Below are 18,393 nucleotides of genomic sequence, written 5' to 3'. Positions count from 1 at the left end.
GTATACGAATGGTATTTGCGGAACATCTGCCACTCATACAAGCAACATACAACTTCATGTGCATGCAAACAGAACGGAAATAGAAACTGAGTAGTTGACGTTGTGATAGTACATATATCACACTCTCCCACTATATGTAGAAGTGAGAGATATTATTGTCAGTATTCGATTATTTATTATTATTATTATCATCATCATCTGCATTTAGTTGTATATTTTGTCATTAATACTTGTAAGCTGGGATGTCTCCTTGTTTTTAAGGATGGGAAAAAATTGCTATATTGGAACTTGGAAACTTTGCATGAGTCATGTAAATATCCCAGTCTGATGAGATGAGCTTGTTGTTGTAGTAGGAAAGTTCTATGACTCATGTGAAACACCCCAGAGAGTTTGTTTATGTCTTGGGACCAAGAAGGAGTCCACAGCGTGGTCTTGACAAGAGGATCTACCAGGATTGGCTGGCGAGGATCAATGTAGGAATACCATGCGAGAGGAAGGGGAATGCTGATGTCTACAAAGGTTGAACAAATGGCGGGAACCACACACACTGTACGAGGATGAAGGAGTGCGAACACACATGGGAGTGAAACTGGATATACGGTACTGGAGTGACACTGCTGCACTATACTGGACTGGACTTCAAACGTTCATGGAACGTAGTCTTGTTATGTTCGTGGAAAGTGGCTGATCGACAATTGTGGAGTGCTTACGCATTAGGTATTGTAGCACTTGTGGCGGCCTGGCATTATATGTTGGTGAAAGCTATCTCAGACTTTCCATAATTTACGCTGAGGAACGACAAGCGTGTGTTGCTCAAATGTATATATCTTTACAACAAGTGTTAAAATCAGTGAACGCAGTATCACGAGGTACAGTATCTGTGTGATTTTATAAGTGCTCATTATGAGAATCAGAAAGTCGTGTTGATACAGAGACAGTGAAGGGTTCTTATATACATATATGTACATTGTTCAACGAACTAACTACAAATGGTGGCTTAGTTCTCGCTTTTGTTTCCCCAGTTTTCATTGTTGTTGTTGTAAATAAGGAGTCTTCCAGCAATCTTTTGTTTGTGTATTATAAGTGTATTTTGGTGTGTTGATGAGGTGCTCATGCACAGATTTTATTGAGAATATAGTTAGATATTTTAGAATCAGTGGAGTTATTGATGAACCTAGGTGCAGTTCCTACCTATTTAGTCGTTTTCAGAAGGTTAGGTAAGGCCTGAAACAGATGTACCAGTATGCAGCATTATGTACACGCCCTGGGATATAAAGAATTATCATGCTCTATCTAATTCGAGGGATCCATTCTGGTGAGCTCTGGCGCCCATACTACGGACATTTTGATTATGTTTATTAATTTTAGTACGTTTTTGAGTAATTTTAAGTTATTTATTTTATTATTGTTATTAACAGAAAAGTTACAATGTTGACAATCGTACAAAACACAAGTACTCAATTTCCAGGCAGCAGGAATAGACGTATAATAACGGAGAAGGAATCAAACATAACAGTGACACTGTTATGTCTGATTCCTTCTCTCACGTTCAGCAGTTCACCAAAATATTTTCTGCCTGGACACCTCCACATGTTTCTCACGTTCAGCAGTTCACCAAAATACTTTTTCCATCTGTTAATTCTCTCTTCTAGTTTTGTCAGTATTACTCCTATATTCTTCACAAACCCTGAGTTCTTATAATTTCACTTCTTCCTTTACTTCCTGGGAGAATGTTTCCCAGTTTTTCTTTGGTTACTACTTTTTTTGCACACTCTTTTTACTTCCGTGTATCTCATTCTACTCCCTTCAGTCTTTTGTGTTTTCCATTCCCTCCAATTTCCTTCTTTTCCTTTACTTCATTTTCCACTCTATAATTCCCCCATGTTGTCTCTTTCTCTCGTACCTTTTCTCTGATTTCTGACACATGTTTTCTCTGAACACCTTACAAATCCACTCTTAAAATTATTCCATTCCTGTTCAACATGAATAATATCTGCCCTTGGTATCAGATTTTGTAATTCTTTCCTAAACTGTTCCTGAACCTCCTTTTCCTTCCAACTCCAGACCCTAATCTTTCTTTCTCTCTTTTCTTGTAGTTCTGTGACTGTGCTACTTTCAACTTTGCTATCACTGCTCTATGGTCACCCTCAAAGGCTTCCTCAAGCACAACAGCTGTAACATCTTTCCAATGTCCTTTTTTGACTAATATGCAATCAATCAACTTTTTTGTTCTTCTGTCTCCCCATCTTTACCTGGTAATCTTCTGGCTATTTTTCTTCCTGAGCCAAGTGTTTTCCATTATTATTAGTTGGTTCCTCTGGCAAAAGTCCATTAACATATCCCCTTCTTCATTCTCGTTGCTGTATCCATATGGTCCCAGAATCTCTTCTCTTCAGGAGTAACTAACACTTTAGTCTTCTCAAAGGGAAACAATCATAGCAATACAACGTAAAGCAACGTCCATAGCAGATCTTACATTGTCAAGGGGTGTTAAGAGTCCCCATGATGAATGACCAGATCCAAACAAAACTGTGTACGAAAGACACTTTAAAAATTTGCTCCAGTGTTATTTGAAGGTGTCTGCCTCTGTGCTGTAGTGGTTAGTGTGATTAGCTGCCACCCCCGGAGGCCTGGTTTCGATTCCCAGCTCTGCCACGAAATTTGAAAAGTGGTACGAGGGCTGGAACGGGGTTCACTCAGTCTCGGGAGGTCAACTGAGTAGAGGTGGGTTTGATTCCCACCTCAGCCATCCTGGAAGTGTTTTTCCATCGTTTCCCACTTCTCCTCCAGGCAAATGCCGGGATGGTACCTAACTTAAGGCCATGGCCGCTTTCTTCCCTCTTCCTTGTCTATCCCTTCCAATCTTCCCATCCCCAGCAAAGGCCCCTGTTCAGCATAGCAGGTGGGGCCGCCTGGGCGAGGTATTGGTCGTCCTCCCCAGTTGTATCCCCCGACCCAGAGTCTGAAGCTCCAGGACACTGCCCTTTTGGCAGTAGAGGTGGGATCCCTCGCTGAGTCCGAGGGAAGAAACGACCCTGGAGGATAATCAGATTAAAAAGAAGTTATTTGAAGGTAGGAGTTATACTGAGACAATCTTTCAGTGTGCCGGCCAACTACTTATACGCAAAGTTATGATATAGGAATTTTGAATGTATATGCAGAATCTGATATCATTTTGGAATATTGTATATCTGTGGAGAGAAAAAGAGAGAGAGAATAATGGAGGTCTCAGATTCATAACCCGGCCCAGGAGAGAACTAAAAATGGGAACTGAAGAAGAAGATTTAAGGATTAATATTGCCCAACATACAGTATGATGAAAAAATTTTAATTTCCATTAGCCTAAACAGACCGACAGCATGGGTATTTTCTTGACTTGCAAAATGTGACACCCTAAATTGCAAACAAACAAGCTGTTATTCCACTTCAATAAACCACTGGCTTAAGGAAACTGGAGTATCTACTATAACAACAGAACAGGTTGGAGAGCATTGCTCTTAATGTTAACAAATCTTGAATTCAGATCTCCTTAGCATAATAAAATTTTGAATTGACAAGTCCTTTTTCTTAATATGTATGAACGATTTTATTTCTGATAAACATAATTACCATACACATTCTTAAAATACTTCAGCAAAATTAAACTATTTCTATAGCCTAATAAGTCTTTGAAAAACATAACACCCAGTATGAATAGCTTTCGAAAGATCTTGATACAAATAACTTCAGTATTATTTATCCCACAAAAGAAGATAGTAGCCATTAAAGAAAAGGTACAAGGGAATTACTACAAGAAAAAATTTAATTAAAAAATTACAGGAAAAGTAAACACACACATAACCTAAGCAGATGTTAAACAAGGTAGAATTCTACAAGCACATGCGTATTCAAAAGGGCAGACGAACTAATCACATACAGTGTGATGATAGAGTAGAAATAACTAACAAATAAACAATAAGTCAATACAGTTATCTTCACATTTATAGATAAACACACATACTTCGAAGCACCTACAATTTTCACATAACGTATTTTATGACCCGCTGAAGATATCAATATTCTGCTTTCACCACGATTACTGGTATGAAAAGCACATACACTGCAAAATGGGTGTCAAGTGTCTGAATACAGTGGAACTACTCATACCAATTTTACTTTTAAGAATAGAACTATACTCATCATCATCATCCTAAACCATCTCCAGTTCCCAGGTATGGTATATGAGCCTCCTCAATCTTATACTGTCCTTGTAGCATTCTTCCTCCACCAACTTGTCCCAATCATGACCTCTCAGCAGTACATCGTTCTTAACTAAACCTATCCATTTCCTTCGTGGCCTTCCCACGGGTCGTTTTCCTTCTACTTTTCTGTCAAATTCCTTCCTTGCACTTCTGTTTACTGGCATCCTCTTCATGTGACCAAACCACTTCAGTCTTGATATCTGAATCTTATTGAGGAAGGAATCATCTATTCCTACTTATTCTCTAATTTCCTCATTCCTAATCTTGTCTTTTCTGGTTTCCTGGATCATAGTGCGTAGGAATTTCATTTCAGCTCCCTGAAGTTTGGAATTATCTCTACTGGTCAGTGTTGTGGTTTCGAGACTGTATGTAAGAATTGCTGTATAATGGGACCTGTACAATATCATTTTTCTTTTCATGGGTATTTGCTCATCCCACAGCAGGTGTCTTACCTGGTGGTAAAATTGTGTTGCCTTATTGAATCAATTGTTCACCTCATGTTTTGCTAGGTTGTCATTTGATATAACGCTACCCAAGTATTTGAAAACTGGAACGCTGTCCATTTGGGCTTCATTTAACATGACTATTGGTTCTGCTCCTTCCCCATACACTTTCATCACCACCGTTTTTGTCTTGCTGATGTTTAAACCATATTTCTTAAACTCCTCACTCCAGCTTTGCATTCTCTCTCCCAATTTCTCTTCTGAGTCACTCCAGATCGCAACAACATCTGCAAATGTGAAGGCTTTGATATCTCCATGTTCTTTCCTTTTAATAGATTTCATTACTACATCCATTATAATAATAAAAAGAAGTGGTGACAATGAGGTGCCCTGCTGCACTCCTCTCTTTGTTTCAAATCAGTCCGACAAACCACATCCTACTTGAATACAGCTTCTATTCCCACTATACAACAATTTCACTTTGTCTATGAGGCTGTCTCGGACTTGAAGTTCTTTCATGCATTGCCAAATTCTTTCCCTTGGTACACTGCCGTATGCTTTCTCAATGTCCAAAAATAATAGAAATAAAGGGTTGTTCTTCTCCCAGTATTTCTCCATTAGCATCCTAATTGCAAATATAAGGTCTCTAGTTGACCTTCCTGGTCTGAAACCATACTGCTCTTCTTCCAAAATTGGTTCAACAATATCTCTGATTCTGATGTCTATTATTTTTTCCAATATTTTCAGGACATGAGACAATAGTGTGATACCACGGTAATTAGTACATTTTCGTCAGCTTCCTTTCTTGAACAGAGGTACAATGATGCCCATCTTTCAGTCCTCAGGAATAGTATTTACCTCCCATATCTTGTTGAGAAGTCTGCAGAGCCACTGGGATCCTGGAATTCCCGCTGCTATCAGCAGATCTGCACTTAGTTCATCTATGCCCACTGCCTTTCCTTTCTTCATGCTCTTGAGCACAAATTCAACCTCAAGCCAAGTAATTGGTGGTTCAGTTGTGGTTACTCGACTTGGCTCTCCTCTATCCGTTATGTTTTCTGTATCTCCATTCAGCAGCTTTTTGAAATAGATCTTGAGTTCTTGTTTAATTTCTCCCTCTTCTTGTGTCAGAGTTCCACCATCACGTTCTATTGCTTTTATGGTCTCTTGATCCTCTACTGTCCTCTTCCAGTTTGTCTGCAAACTCATTCCATTTCTTCTCTTTTCCTTCCCTTACAATGTTCTTTACAGCAAGTTTCTTGTTCCTGTATACTCCTTGAAGTCTTTGTATTTCTTGGTCATTTAATTCTTATCCCTGTTTTTGTTTGTCCTTGTCCAGTGCCTTCTTTATTTGGTTTCTTTCTTTCACCGCTATTTTCACTCTATCGTTTCCACCATGGTGTCTCCTTTTTTCTTTTGATAGAACTTGTAACTCCACATAGGTTTTTGGCTTCTCCCACAAAGGTGTCTTTGAAGGCCTTCCACTCTTCATTAACGCTGGTCACTTCACCCTTTGGCAAACTCTGTTTGTATTCTTCCTTTATTTGGACTTCTTGGTTTTTTTCATAATCATTTTCTGTGTTTCATTACTCTTATGATTGAAGTCTACTACCAACAATCTGTGGTCACTGTCCATGCTTTCACTGGGGATGACCTTTACATCTGTGAAGTACCTGCCACCATCCTTATTCTGCAAATAACCTCACTCCTTATGGGCGGGGTTAACTTCCAATAAGTAAGCAGGGGAACCTGACCCCTACAGAGTGTGTCCCCAGGTAGTGGATAGGGGGCCCCTACAGCATGTAGGGCTGGTTGAAATAACCAATACAACCCGCGGACCAACAGGTAGCCCAATTCCTGGGGGTTTTAAAATACTAGGACACCCTCTCTCCAGGGAGGAGTAACTAACACTTTAGTCTTCTCAAAGAGAAACAATAATAGCAATACAACGTAAAGCAACATCCATGGCAGACTTTAGATTGTCAAGAGTCCCCATATATATATAGCAACTTCGTATGGCTTTACAAGTACACAAAATATCTAATATCAAGGGGAAATGTCCAAATTTGACAACCAGTCCACAGCACTCAAAGTTGCTTGATGTAGAAGCCTCAGATCACCGTTAAATGCTCAAAGTGGGGACTCCTTAACAATGTGTTCCATTGTCTGCACCTCCGCTCCGCAGTTACATGTTGCTAACTTCAACATTTGCAAGTTTGGCACCATGCTGGGAGGATGTATTAAGCAGTACGTCACATAGGCAAAGGCTATGGATAAAATCACAGCATAGCAGTGTTCACGTTTGAGCCTTCCATCTACTGTGGTCCTTGTGTGTTTGACTTACTCGTTACTGCAGCTTGCTGCTACGGTGCCAATTTGAAAATTCACATTTCAATGCTTGTTCATCCTAACAGTACAAGATTGACTGGAGAAATAATTACACTACTGAATGTACCTACATAAGTCCTTATGTGCACATTATTCATACATCAAACACCCTCATTGGATCATTCTATATGAATCTTTGTACCATTTAGCATGGTAAAAACAAAATAATGATATCTTCTGTGGGTCAAAAGGCATGTGAGGTGAAAATTTCCAGTGCTTCACCTTGAAAAGCATACTTGAATAGTGTGGAATCTTACCACTTAAAAAGATGAATGCTTACTTGCTTATTTGGTGAAGTAGGCATAATCTGCTGAAGTTTAGTTGGTGATATTAAACCCAACTGCTGGGCTTGTGCAAGAGTAATAGCCTTCGTTGGACTAGCAAGAAGTGTTCCTTGGCCAGAAGTACTACTGATGATCTTGATTGGCTGACCAGTAGTAAAGGTATCTCCAGACTGCGATGTGGCTAGCATTATAGGCTGGCCGTGCTGATTATGTTGATTTCCAGTTATAATGACTTTGGCATATACCTTGAAATTAAGTAAAAATGTTATTTTACTTCAATTTATGAACCAAACTATAACTAGAAAAAACTAAATAAGTTGAATGGCAAAAGAATGACATCACAAAAATGTCACAGTACACGAAGCAAGTAACCAATAGAATTCAAATGAGTGAAGGTTCCGGATAAAGCAAGAAAATGCAATCACAAATTTGGAAGAGGATAATTCAATAAATTAACACAATCAAAGGAAATTTTGTTCCAACAGGAAGAACATAAGGGAAACTTTGTAGGTCTCCTCTGAAGTTACTGTCTTAGGAAAATTTCAATATATTCACAGAAATTCCTACATCCGCAGAGCTAGGGTGCCCACTGGTCACCCGAATCCGTTTTCCCTGGGTTATTCCATTTTTCTGTGCAGTAAATTTAGAGGGCCACAATACACAAAAGTGGCTCTTTAGTGCATTCGTCAATACACTGGAAAATGTGTTATTTTGCATGTTTACAATGGCATAAAGAGCATGAAATAAAGGTCAGAAGTCAACTTACATCTTATCACAAGGTGCCAACCAGTAAAGTGGATTATCAGTAGACAATAGAATTTGGGCAAAAACCTTAAAACACATGCATTTGATATTATTTGGGTTTGTCATCGAAAATCAGGTCTAAATAAAGATGTTCTATAGAGCACATAAAATGCCTATTCTGACGTTAAAAGTTCTTATTACCTTTTGCTTTATATTTTTGCATCTGCCTACTATTTCTCTTGACAGTCTGTTCTGCTTGCATTCCAAGACAGATGACAATCCCTTCCTCTTCTCATCACCGAAATGCCATGATGAGCAACATATTAGGGAAGTACTTCTCATTCAATCCTAAAATTTCAGCTTTCACCAAAATATGGTACATCTCTTTTCTCTACCAGAAACCATTTATTCCTTTAGAATCACTTGCGTGCATAATTTGAACTGCGTAATGCTGAAAATAAAAACACCGAAAGCTTCCATGATTCATCAGCGGCTTAAACGAATGTTACTCGATGGATGGCAAGATTTCCTTTTTTTACCAAGTAAGTAGCTACGTAGTCTACAAATTTGATATGCAAAAATGCGGCCAGTTTCTTGCAAAACGAATGAAATACATGTTGAATTTCTAAAACAATAGTATTTTACTAACACAGTGCCATTATTTAAAAAATTATTATTTTCAGGTGTCTAAGTACAAAAAAAAGGCCACTTCACAAGATGCTGCTCTTAAAGCAAATGAAGCAGGCACTATTGATGCACACTTCCGAGTTTTCATCTAGTAAAAGTGAGTTTAAAGCTGAATTATGTCATGCCATTACAGCAGCAAACATTCCATTTAAAACTTTGCCAAACACAAAAAATTCAGAAACTTTCTGCAATTGTACTGTCACCAGTCAATCCCAACAGAGTATCGTATATACAGTATTTAATTATAACAAAACAATTGTATGCCGACCCCCCAAAAATAAAAATTTAAAAAAATGAAATTTAATAATAGAGCACATGAAGATAAGGTATAATTTTTCTGCCATTTATTGTTGCTAGCCATTGCTAGGGCAAAGATTTTTAGGTGGCATAGACCAGTGGTTCCCAACCTGGGGGCGATTGCCACCAAGTGGGCGATTTGGGTTATCAGGGGGGCAATAAATAACTGGGGGGCGATGAGTATTCAAAGGGGGAAAATTTAAATAGTACTGTACAGTAGAAGTTGCCGGGTGGCACGAGTCATAGGCTATTCTCAGCCGACCAATTCACTGCACTCGCCCCTCTCCACAGACCCCACCTGGCTCAGCGCGTCCGACTGGTGACTCAATCCCTTCCCCCCTCCTGCCATCACAACACACTTGCCATTGACCTACATTCATCTTCAACTAGCCTTTGTGTGCCTCAAGATCAGTTTTTGTGCGTGTATTTTCTGTTTTCGTAGATTTGTTTTGAAGTGTAGAAATTCATGCACAATGGATTAAAAAAGGAGGAGTGTCGTCAATACTCAGCTGAGTATTTAAAATTTGGTTTTATCGCGTTCCCGCAAAATGAGCAGTTTCCATATTGTCTTTTGTGCGATAAAACATTTACTAGTAATGAAGCCATGAAGCCTTCACGAATGAAAGATCATTTATCAAGAGTACACAGTGATAAAGCGAGTAAAGAACTTAGTTATTTCCAACACCTCAAAGCTAAAGCTGATCAACGGCTTAATGTGAGTGAATTATTTTTAAAAAATGAGCACCCGATCTTGACAAAGGTCTTCTTGCTTCATACGAGGTGTATTTATTGATCGCTAAATGTGGTAAACCTCACACAATTGGTGAAACTCTTGTTTCACCGGCTACCAAAAAAATGTTGAAATCATGCTAGGTGAGGGCCCTAGTAATAAGTCAATCGGTTCCTTTGAGCAACAATACTGGTTCCAGGCGAATTGACGAAATGGCCACGGACGTTGAATCCAAACTCACCAATAGGTTGAAAAAATAAATTTCCATTACAGATTGATGAATCGACTGTGATTGATAACAAAGCAAATTTATTAGCTTATGTGAGGTTTATCAATGAACAAAAGGAAATTACCAAGGAAATGTTGTTTGCTAGAACTTTGATCACTGATATGAAGAGATCGTCAATTTTTGAAGTGGTGCAAGATTATTTTCAGGAAAAAGAGATTCTTTAACAAACGTGAGCACTTGTAAAACAGACGGTGCTCCTGTCATGTCAGGTCATCATGTTGGGTTTCTAGCCCACCTTAAGAAAGAAGTGCCAGAGGTCATCACTTTCACTGCGTCATTCATCATCAACACTTAGCTGCGAAAAAATTGAGTGATGTCCTGCATGAAACCCTACAACTGGTTATTACTGGTGTCAACAATATCAAAGCTTGTTTCCACATACGACCGCGAGGTGGCTTTCCAAAGGAAACTGTTTGCGCCGTTTCTTCGAACTATTTGACATGGTTACCGAGTTTCTCGACACGTCTGATCCTGTTTTAAGTGAGAATTTGAAGCAACCTAAGTTGGAACTTGCGTACTTTACAGATATTTTTGAAAAATTGAACAAAGTCAGTATAAGGCTTCAAGGAAACAAGATGAACCTTATCAAAGCCAAAGGAATTATTTCATCATTCATAGCCAAATTTGATATTCACAAGGTAAATATTGGCCGTAAAGAGCTGATTCAGTTTCCGACCCTTAAAAGGCGTTCACTGTCAGGTAACGAGACTCCTGAACTCCCAGAAGACAAAATCCTAATTTTTACTGATCACCTTGACCAGTTAAAAACTGAAATGGTATCAAGATTTGAAGATTTGACCAAGTTACAAATTCTAGATTGGATTCTAGATCTCGTTTGAAGCTGTGGATAAGCTTGATAACTCTTTGCAGACACAGTTTCTGGATCTGAAGTATGACTGTGAGCCGAACATTATTTTCAAACAGAGCGGTTGCGAGTTAGCCTGAGTGAAGTTTATGGACACTTATCCACAACTGTGGAAAAAACCTGAACCACTTCTCATTTTGTTCCCGTCAACATATTTAGTTGAAAAAGGATTTAGTTCTGTTGTCCAGCTCCTCACAAAACAAAGAAATAAGTTGGACATATGCCTCAAAGGTGACTTGCGCCTGAACTTGACGAACATAAAGCCGGTTATTCAAGCTTTAACTGAAATCCACCAAGCACAAGGCAGCCATGGAAAAGGTAAAATAAAACAATAACAAAGTTTTCAACTTTCATTTATTTTTTCATCAAACTTTCATTTTTTTCAAATTTTAACTGTCACCTTTTTCAATTTTTCCAGGTTCCAATTTAAAAATGAAAACATGTACTCCTGTTTCTTATGTATGTCAATGATTTTAGTTTATTATTTCACTTCTTTGTCCTTAAAAATTTCTGTAAAAATGAACATATTAATTTTTTCTATTTTTTTTTTTAGAGTAACCGGATAAAACTTGTTTGGTTGTTCTTATACACTGTAATAAAATTGTTTAAAATAATAAAACTGCTTTATTATTTACACTTTACTTCAAATTAAAATTAGGTATACAATGAAAATGAAAAGGGGGGCAATAGGTGTTAAGTCAACCTCTAAAAAGGAGAGATGGGCCACAAAAGGTTGGGAACCACTGGCATAGACCTTCATTTTAGGTTTCTTCTATGCTTATAATAGGCATCTTTAGGTTTTGCTTTATGGTTCAATACAGGCACCAACAACTTTGTTTTTTTTAGTTCTGTGAGATTTATTTATGAACTTATTTCACAAAAGTTTACATCATCAAACATACTGATTAAAAACACACAGAGAATATATTTTACGGTTTCTTTTGTGGGTTATCCTTCGGCATTTCAGTAGATAACTAGATACATACCCAAATTTTCTGGCATAAAACCTCCTATTATCACATGCCACATTCTTGTATGATGAAAAAGTTATTTCAAAGGAACATGACGTCATTGGAGCATATGGCATATACGCTAACGATGCAGGCTCTAGGGTCAATTTTCCTGTATACTTTTTGCCCTGCGATACTGAACTGATGACTTTCATATCTTCAAAACCAGGATTATGTTGAAGAATCTTCTACAGCTTCGGAGAACATGCAACTCCCACTGATACAGGTATTTCTTTTCTGGAAACATTGCCAATGATATCCTGAGCATCTATGAGTTGCACTTTCCATACGGAGGGTAGCTTCTGGTATAAAACAAATGTGTCTAATATATCATTGGTTTGGAGGTCATACTAAGTGATATTTTCATAGTTCTGAGATAAATGGACTTTTCCACGCCATAATTGAACCAGAAATGCACTTGGTCATTTGTTCTAAAATAAAAAATGGGATGGAGCCTTCGTATGCACTTCATGAGGTAGAATCATACATAACTCAACTTCAGCCAAAAGTGCACTTAGTGACTGTTACCTCTAAACCAACAATATGCAAAGGAAGCGACAAGGTGGAACACTCAAGAGCTTTCTTGGTCTCAGCGATGCAGGAAGCTTCTGTTTCATGCAAGTCATTTCCATTTTAATGCCTTTTAGGTGCTCAGCATCAGCAGACATCCAAGTTCCCCAACAGGTAAATATTGGCTCAGGTCGAAGAGGGGTTGCCGGTAGTTTCTCTTTGAAAAACTGTACACATGTAGGGGCTTTTAAGGAAGCCTTCTTGACTGAAGATATAATACTGTTCACATCATTGGAGTGGGTTTTAATCTCCCCCGCAAGGTTGTGCCATGGGCTAAGCATGTAACGTGTAGCATGTTCGGGTAGGACTAGAACCTCCCGTCTTCAACTTGTAGGCAGCACTGTCTGTCACGAACACAAGGAACTTACTATCCTGATTTTCAGCTGGGCATAATATGTGTAAAGTCTCCCTCACTACGCAGGCTATTGCGCTATTGTTATTTCTCTATTTCTTTACAAAGAATTAGATGAGGGTTACCTGGTTCATTTGGGTCCAGCTTACCTACTAACACATTCACAATAAAGCGAGCAGTGGATTCGTTAGGTATTTTGCAGCCACTGATGTCTTCTAAGAATGTTTTATGGTCGCGTTGGTTACGACGTTCCATGGAACGTTTGCAAACACCAACACCTGGCGTAGGTGAAATTAGCGATTGTTTACTGCTGCTGGACTTTCCCCTAGCTGCACTAGCAATGTGTGCAGCTGCAGATTTATGTTGCTCAAGATGGGATTTGTGCTCACATTGAACCTGAAATAAAAAATACAAATCTTAAGTACACTTCAGTGTGCATGCTAGGGTACTGCAGTGCAGCTTTTAGGTTAGTTACAGCAAACTTACTTGCTTGGAGCATGCCTGGCAGAAGACTACTCGACCATCATAGTAAAGTTTCGATCTGTAGCAATCCACATTTTCAGTAAGTGTGATTTACACACTGTTTTACGACAATTAAAGTTAGAAAAGTACTCCAGCAACTATTCACCATGCTTTCTGCATGCTGTACTTTCTGTGGACAACTAGAGGCCAACCCATTACGCTCCTCTTGACCTATCAACTGCATTAAGGTGTCACCAGTTGTCACATGTGCAGTGGGAGGCAAGGGACGTACTGCATTTAACGTTAGTAACCTCACGAACCACACAACCTTGCTGCGGTTCGGAGGCTTGAGCGTCCCAATGAAGCAGATGGCTGAACCATAGGTGCAACCATATTGGAGGCAGTGTTCTCCCTAGGACCTATCTAATGGGCGCACCGCCTAGCCGTTTTCACTCACCGCCCGGCTATCATAACCTAAATATGTGCTAGTTACATAACATTTCAAGTTGCTTTACGTCGCAGCAATACATATAGGTCTTATGGCAACGATGGGAAAGGAAAGGGCTAGGAGTGGGAAGGAAGCGGCCATGGCCTTATTTAAGGTACATTTACTTGGTGTGAAAATGGGAAACCATGAAAAACCATCATCAGGGCTGCCGAAAATGGGGTTTGAATCTACTATCACCTGAATGCAAGCTAACAGCATGACCAACTCGCTCGGTTTACCTAATAATAATTCATATTCGAGTCATTGTGTGTTCCAAATTAAAATGTCAATATTGTAAATTATTTAAAAGAAAAATCCTCATTATTTTCAGCATAATTGCACAAGTTACATCGGAGTTTAAATGTTTAGCTTATCACGTAATGTCGTGCGCGAGCGGTGTCTGGATTAGCGTTGAATCGCATGCAAGCACTCAATTCCGCAGGATGTTACAAACTCGCCTGACTCTCTAGAGCAACCGAGTGATAATGAATGAGCAATAGAACATTAGAAGTTCAAAATACTCTGTTATGTCTTCTTAGTGATAATGCTAAAATAGTTCAATTTTGCTGTTAATGTTTACCTGTCTAATATCAATGTTAATGTCCTGTGGGATGGGGGGAATAAATTAAAATTCTATCATACTCATTATTTTACATCGTATTCCCTGCCCGGCTACTCATTTCTGCCACCCAGCTGATAAAAAGTTCTGGGGAGAACACTGGGAGGGGTATCTGTCGAGAGACCAGACCAATGAATGGTTCATCGAAAGGGAGACAGCAGCCTTTCGGAAATTGCAAGGGCGGCAGTCTGGATGACTGACTGATATGGCCTTATAATAATATTTAAAATGGCTTAGCTGTGTTGATACTGCTACATGGCAAAAAGCAATGGGAAACTACAGATGTAACTTACTTCCAAGGGCATGCAGATCTCTCTGTATGAATGATGTAATGACGACGGCTTCCTCCCGGGTAAAATAATCCCCAACTGGATCTCCGGGTGGGGACTAAATAGGAGAGAGCAATCATCAGGAAGATGAATACCAACATTCTACGAGCCAGAGCGTGGAATGTTAATTTGAATAGCCTATGGTAGGTTAGAGAATCTGAAGAAGGAAATGGATAGACTAAAATTAGATGTTTGGTATAAGTGAAGTATGCTGGCAGGAAGAGCAGGATTTTTGGTCAGGCAACTATACAATTATAAACATAAAATCAAACAAGTGAAATGCGGGAGTTGGTCTAATAATGAATATGAAAATAGGGCAGTGGGTAAGCTACTACAACCAGCATAGCAAACGAATTATTGTTATAAAAATAGGCACCAAGTCAATGCCCACAACAATCATGCAGGTCTATATGCCTACTAGTTCAGCAGATGATGATGAAATCAAATGAATATGTGAAGAGATAGAATATTTAATACAATATGTAAAAGGAGAAGAGAATCTAATTGTGATGGGAGACTGGAATGCAGTGGTAGGCCAAGAAAGAGAAGGTAATGCCGTAGGAGAATTCAGATTGGGACAAAGGAATGAAAGGGGAAATTGGCTACTTGAACTCTGCACTGATCATAATTTAGTCCTTCTAATACTTGGTTCAAACACCACAAACAACACCTGTGTATGCGGGCACAACCTGGTGACAATGGAAGGTATCTGATAGTCTTCATTATGATTAAGCAGAGATTCAAAAACTAAGTGTTGGATTACAAAACATACCCAGGAGCAGATGTCATCTGAAGTTGAAGAAACTGAAGAAAGAAATGCAAGAAGATAGGGGTATAGGTAAATTGAAAGAAAAGAGTATAAGAGATTGTTTCAAGGAACATATTGCACAAGGACTACATGCAAAGGCTGAAGAAAATTTAGCAAGAAAGGTACGATCAAGTAAGAATAAGTGGATAACTCTGGAGATATTAGACCTGATTAATGAATGGCAAAATACAAGAATGCAAAAAATGAGGAGGGCAGAAAAGAATATAGGCAATCAAAGATTCTGTTTTACAAGCTGCTTAACACGTCGCACCGACGCAGATACGTCTAATGAAAACGATGGGATAGGAAAGGGATATGAGTGGGAAGGAAGCAGCTATGGCCTTAATTAAGGTACATCCCCAGAATTTGCCTGATGTGAAAATGGGAAATCACACAAACCCATCTTCAGGGCTGCCGACAGTGGGTTTCAAACCCACTACCTCCCGGATCCAAGCTCACAGCTGCACGCCCCTAACCACATGGTCAACACACCTGGTAATTAAAGAATGAAGTAGACAGAAAATGCAGGACAATTAAGGAAGAATGGCTGAAAGAGAAGTGCACGGATGGTGAAGGTTGTGTGGTTGTAGGAAAGGTAGATGCTGCATACAGGAAGATCAAGGAAACTTTTGAAGAAAGGAAAACTAGGAGTAGAATATTAAGAGCTCACATGCAAAATACTTCTAGGGAAAGAAGACAAGGTAGAAAGATTGCAGGAACATATTAAATGATTGTATCAAGGGAGAGAAGTAGTGATAAGTTTCTGGAACAAGAAGAGGCTGCTAATGCTGCATGGGGAGGTTATTCCATTTTATATTTAAGATGTATGATACAGAAGTGCCATTCGACTTTAGACAATGTTCTTATACCTATTCCAAAGTAATCAGGTGCTGACAAGTGTGAAAACTACTGCACCATTAGTTTAGTAACTCACACTTGTAAAATTTTAAACATGTATTATTTGCAGAAGAATGGAAAGACAAGTTGTAGCAGAGTTGGGAGATCAGTTTGGCTTCAGAAGAAATGTAGGAACACATGAAGCAATCCTGACTTTACATCTGATCTTATGAAGATAGAATTAAGAAAGATAGGCCTACGTACATGCATTCTTAGATCTAAAAAAAGCATTTGATCATTTTGATTGGACCAAGCTATATGAGATTCTGAAGGTGATCAGAATCATATGCCGAGATCAAAGGATTATGTACAATCTGTACAAAAATCTATCTGCAGTGAAAAGAATCGAAGGCTATGAAAAAAGAAGCAGCAATCCCTAAAGGCGTGAGGCAAGGCTGTAGTTTGTTCCATCTCCTTTTTTAGTGTTTACACAGAACAGGTGGTAAAGGAAATCAAAACTGAGATTTGGCAAGACATTGTTATTTTATCTGTGCCTGCAAAGGATCTGGAGAAATTGCTGAATGGTATGGACACAGTCTTGGAGAAGGAGTACAAGATGAAAATAAATAAATCCAAAACAAAAGTAATGGAGTGCAGTCGAAGTCAGGCCATGCAGGAAATATTAGATTAGAAAATGAAGTCTTAAAGGAAGTCGATGAATATTGTTACTTGAGTAATAGAATAACTACTGATGACAGGAGTAAGAAGGACAGAGAAATGTGACCTAGCATTAGCAAGAAAGGCCTTTAAGAAAGGAAATTTGCTCACTTCAAACAGGAATTTAAAAAATGTTTTTGAAGATTTTCGTCTGGAGCGAGGACTCTGTTACTCCCATAGGTCCAAGGCTTGCTTAAAACATTCTGAGTGTGCTCAGTGAAAATTCTCTGAAGCAGGACTATAACCATTGAGGTTCTCTCCTCTAACGGGTTAGGGACCATTGGAGGATTGTCTAGTCCTAGCTGCATTAGCACAAGGAGGGCCATGACTCAGAATATATCCGAGATGCCCACTCGGATTCCATTACAACTGGTATCCCGAATTTCAGGATCCCTTACTAGGCCACTCAGCTGTAGCCCATGGTTCATGAACCAGGATGGGACTACAATAACCCACTCCACAAACCATTCAGAGGAGTTAATGAGATTAAATAAATGACGTGATATGACAGTAAGAAGGGAGACGGTAAGATCCGGTGCTGGCACATAGCCTATTCCTGTCGAATAGCACCAAGAGATCTCCTCAAGGTTTAACATCCCTATCTGATAGACGAATCACCATCAACAGTGTCATAGGCCCTCACTCCATATGAACACTGTGGAGAGGTCTGGAATTGAATCCAGTCTTTAGGCACGCAATGTAGTGATTAGAAATTACTTCCTCCTACCCTGCTGGCCAACATTCTGACTGTGAAATTTATATTTCCCAATAATGACCAAAGTTTTCTTTCAACTGACTCAGTAATTAGCACCTTTTGATAAATAATATTGTGACTATTATGATAAAATAAAAATGTCAAAATGCCTGATAACAGGTACTGCCTCTGAGCAAACGGAAAAAATATCTGATATCAGGCTTTTGCCAGTCATGGGTTAACAGGCCTACATAAAAATAATGAGTAGATAATTTCTGTCAATCTCTGCCACTTTATGTAGGACAGTATTTTATCATTATTATAAAGATTGAACTATGTGAAATGTAAATGGCATATTAATTAATACAAGGAGCGTGCAGGGTGTTCATACAAATACTGGCTTAGATTTTGCAGTACCAGTAGTGGTTAACCGAGTCAATCTCTTTGCACAACTAACAATTTATCTGTCACAGTACTGATTGCAGTTTACACACCCATCCACGTTTGGGTTCATGAAACACCTTTGTCCAGCATATCATA

At 38.9% G+C, this 18,393-nt stretch overlaps 1 protein-coding gene across 4 annotated transcripts in view; it reads right to left on the bottom strand.

The window, feature by feature from the left end:
- The window catches only part of LOC136873914 (protein lin-54 homolog), a 264,832-nt gene that overhangs the window by 218,956 nt on the left and 27,483 nt on the right, over positions 1 to 18,393 (bottom strand). For all 4 annotated transcript variants that reach the window (XM_067147255.2, XM_067147284.2, XM_067147265.2 and 1 more), the window contains exon 3: positions 7,353 to 7,601. In XM_067147255.2, the coding sequence (XP_067003356.1) occupies positions 7,353 to 7,601 (249 nt within the window). The remainder of the gene's footprint in view (positions 1 to 7,352; positions 7,602 to 18,393) is intronic.

Source organism: Anabrus simplex, chromosome 1 (genome assembly GCF_040414725.1).
Source record: "Anabrus simplex isolate iqAnaSimp1 chromosome 1, ASM4041472v1, whole genome shotgun sequence".
Classification (NCBI taxonomy): Eukaryota; Metazoa; Arthropoda; class Insecta; order Orthoptera; family Tettigoniidae; genus Anabrus; species Anabrus simplex.
Note: the sequence above shows the minus strand (reverse complement) of the source record. Positions and strands in the feature narration are given on the sequence as shown.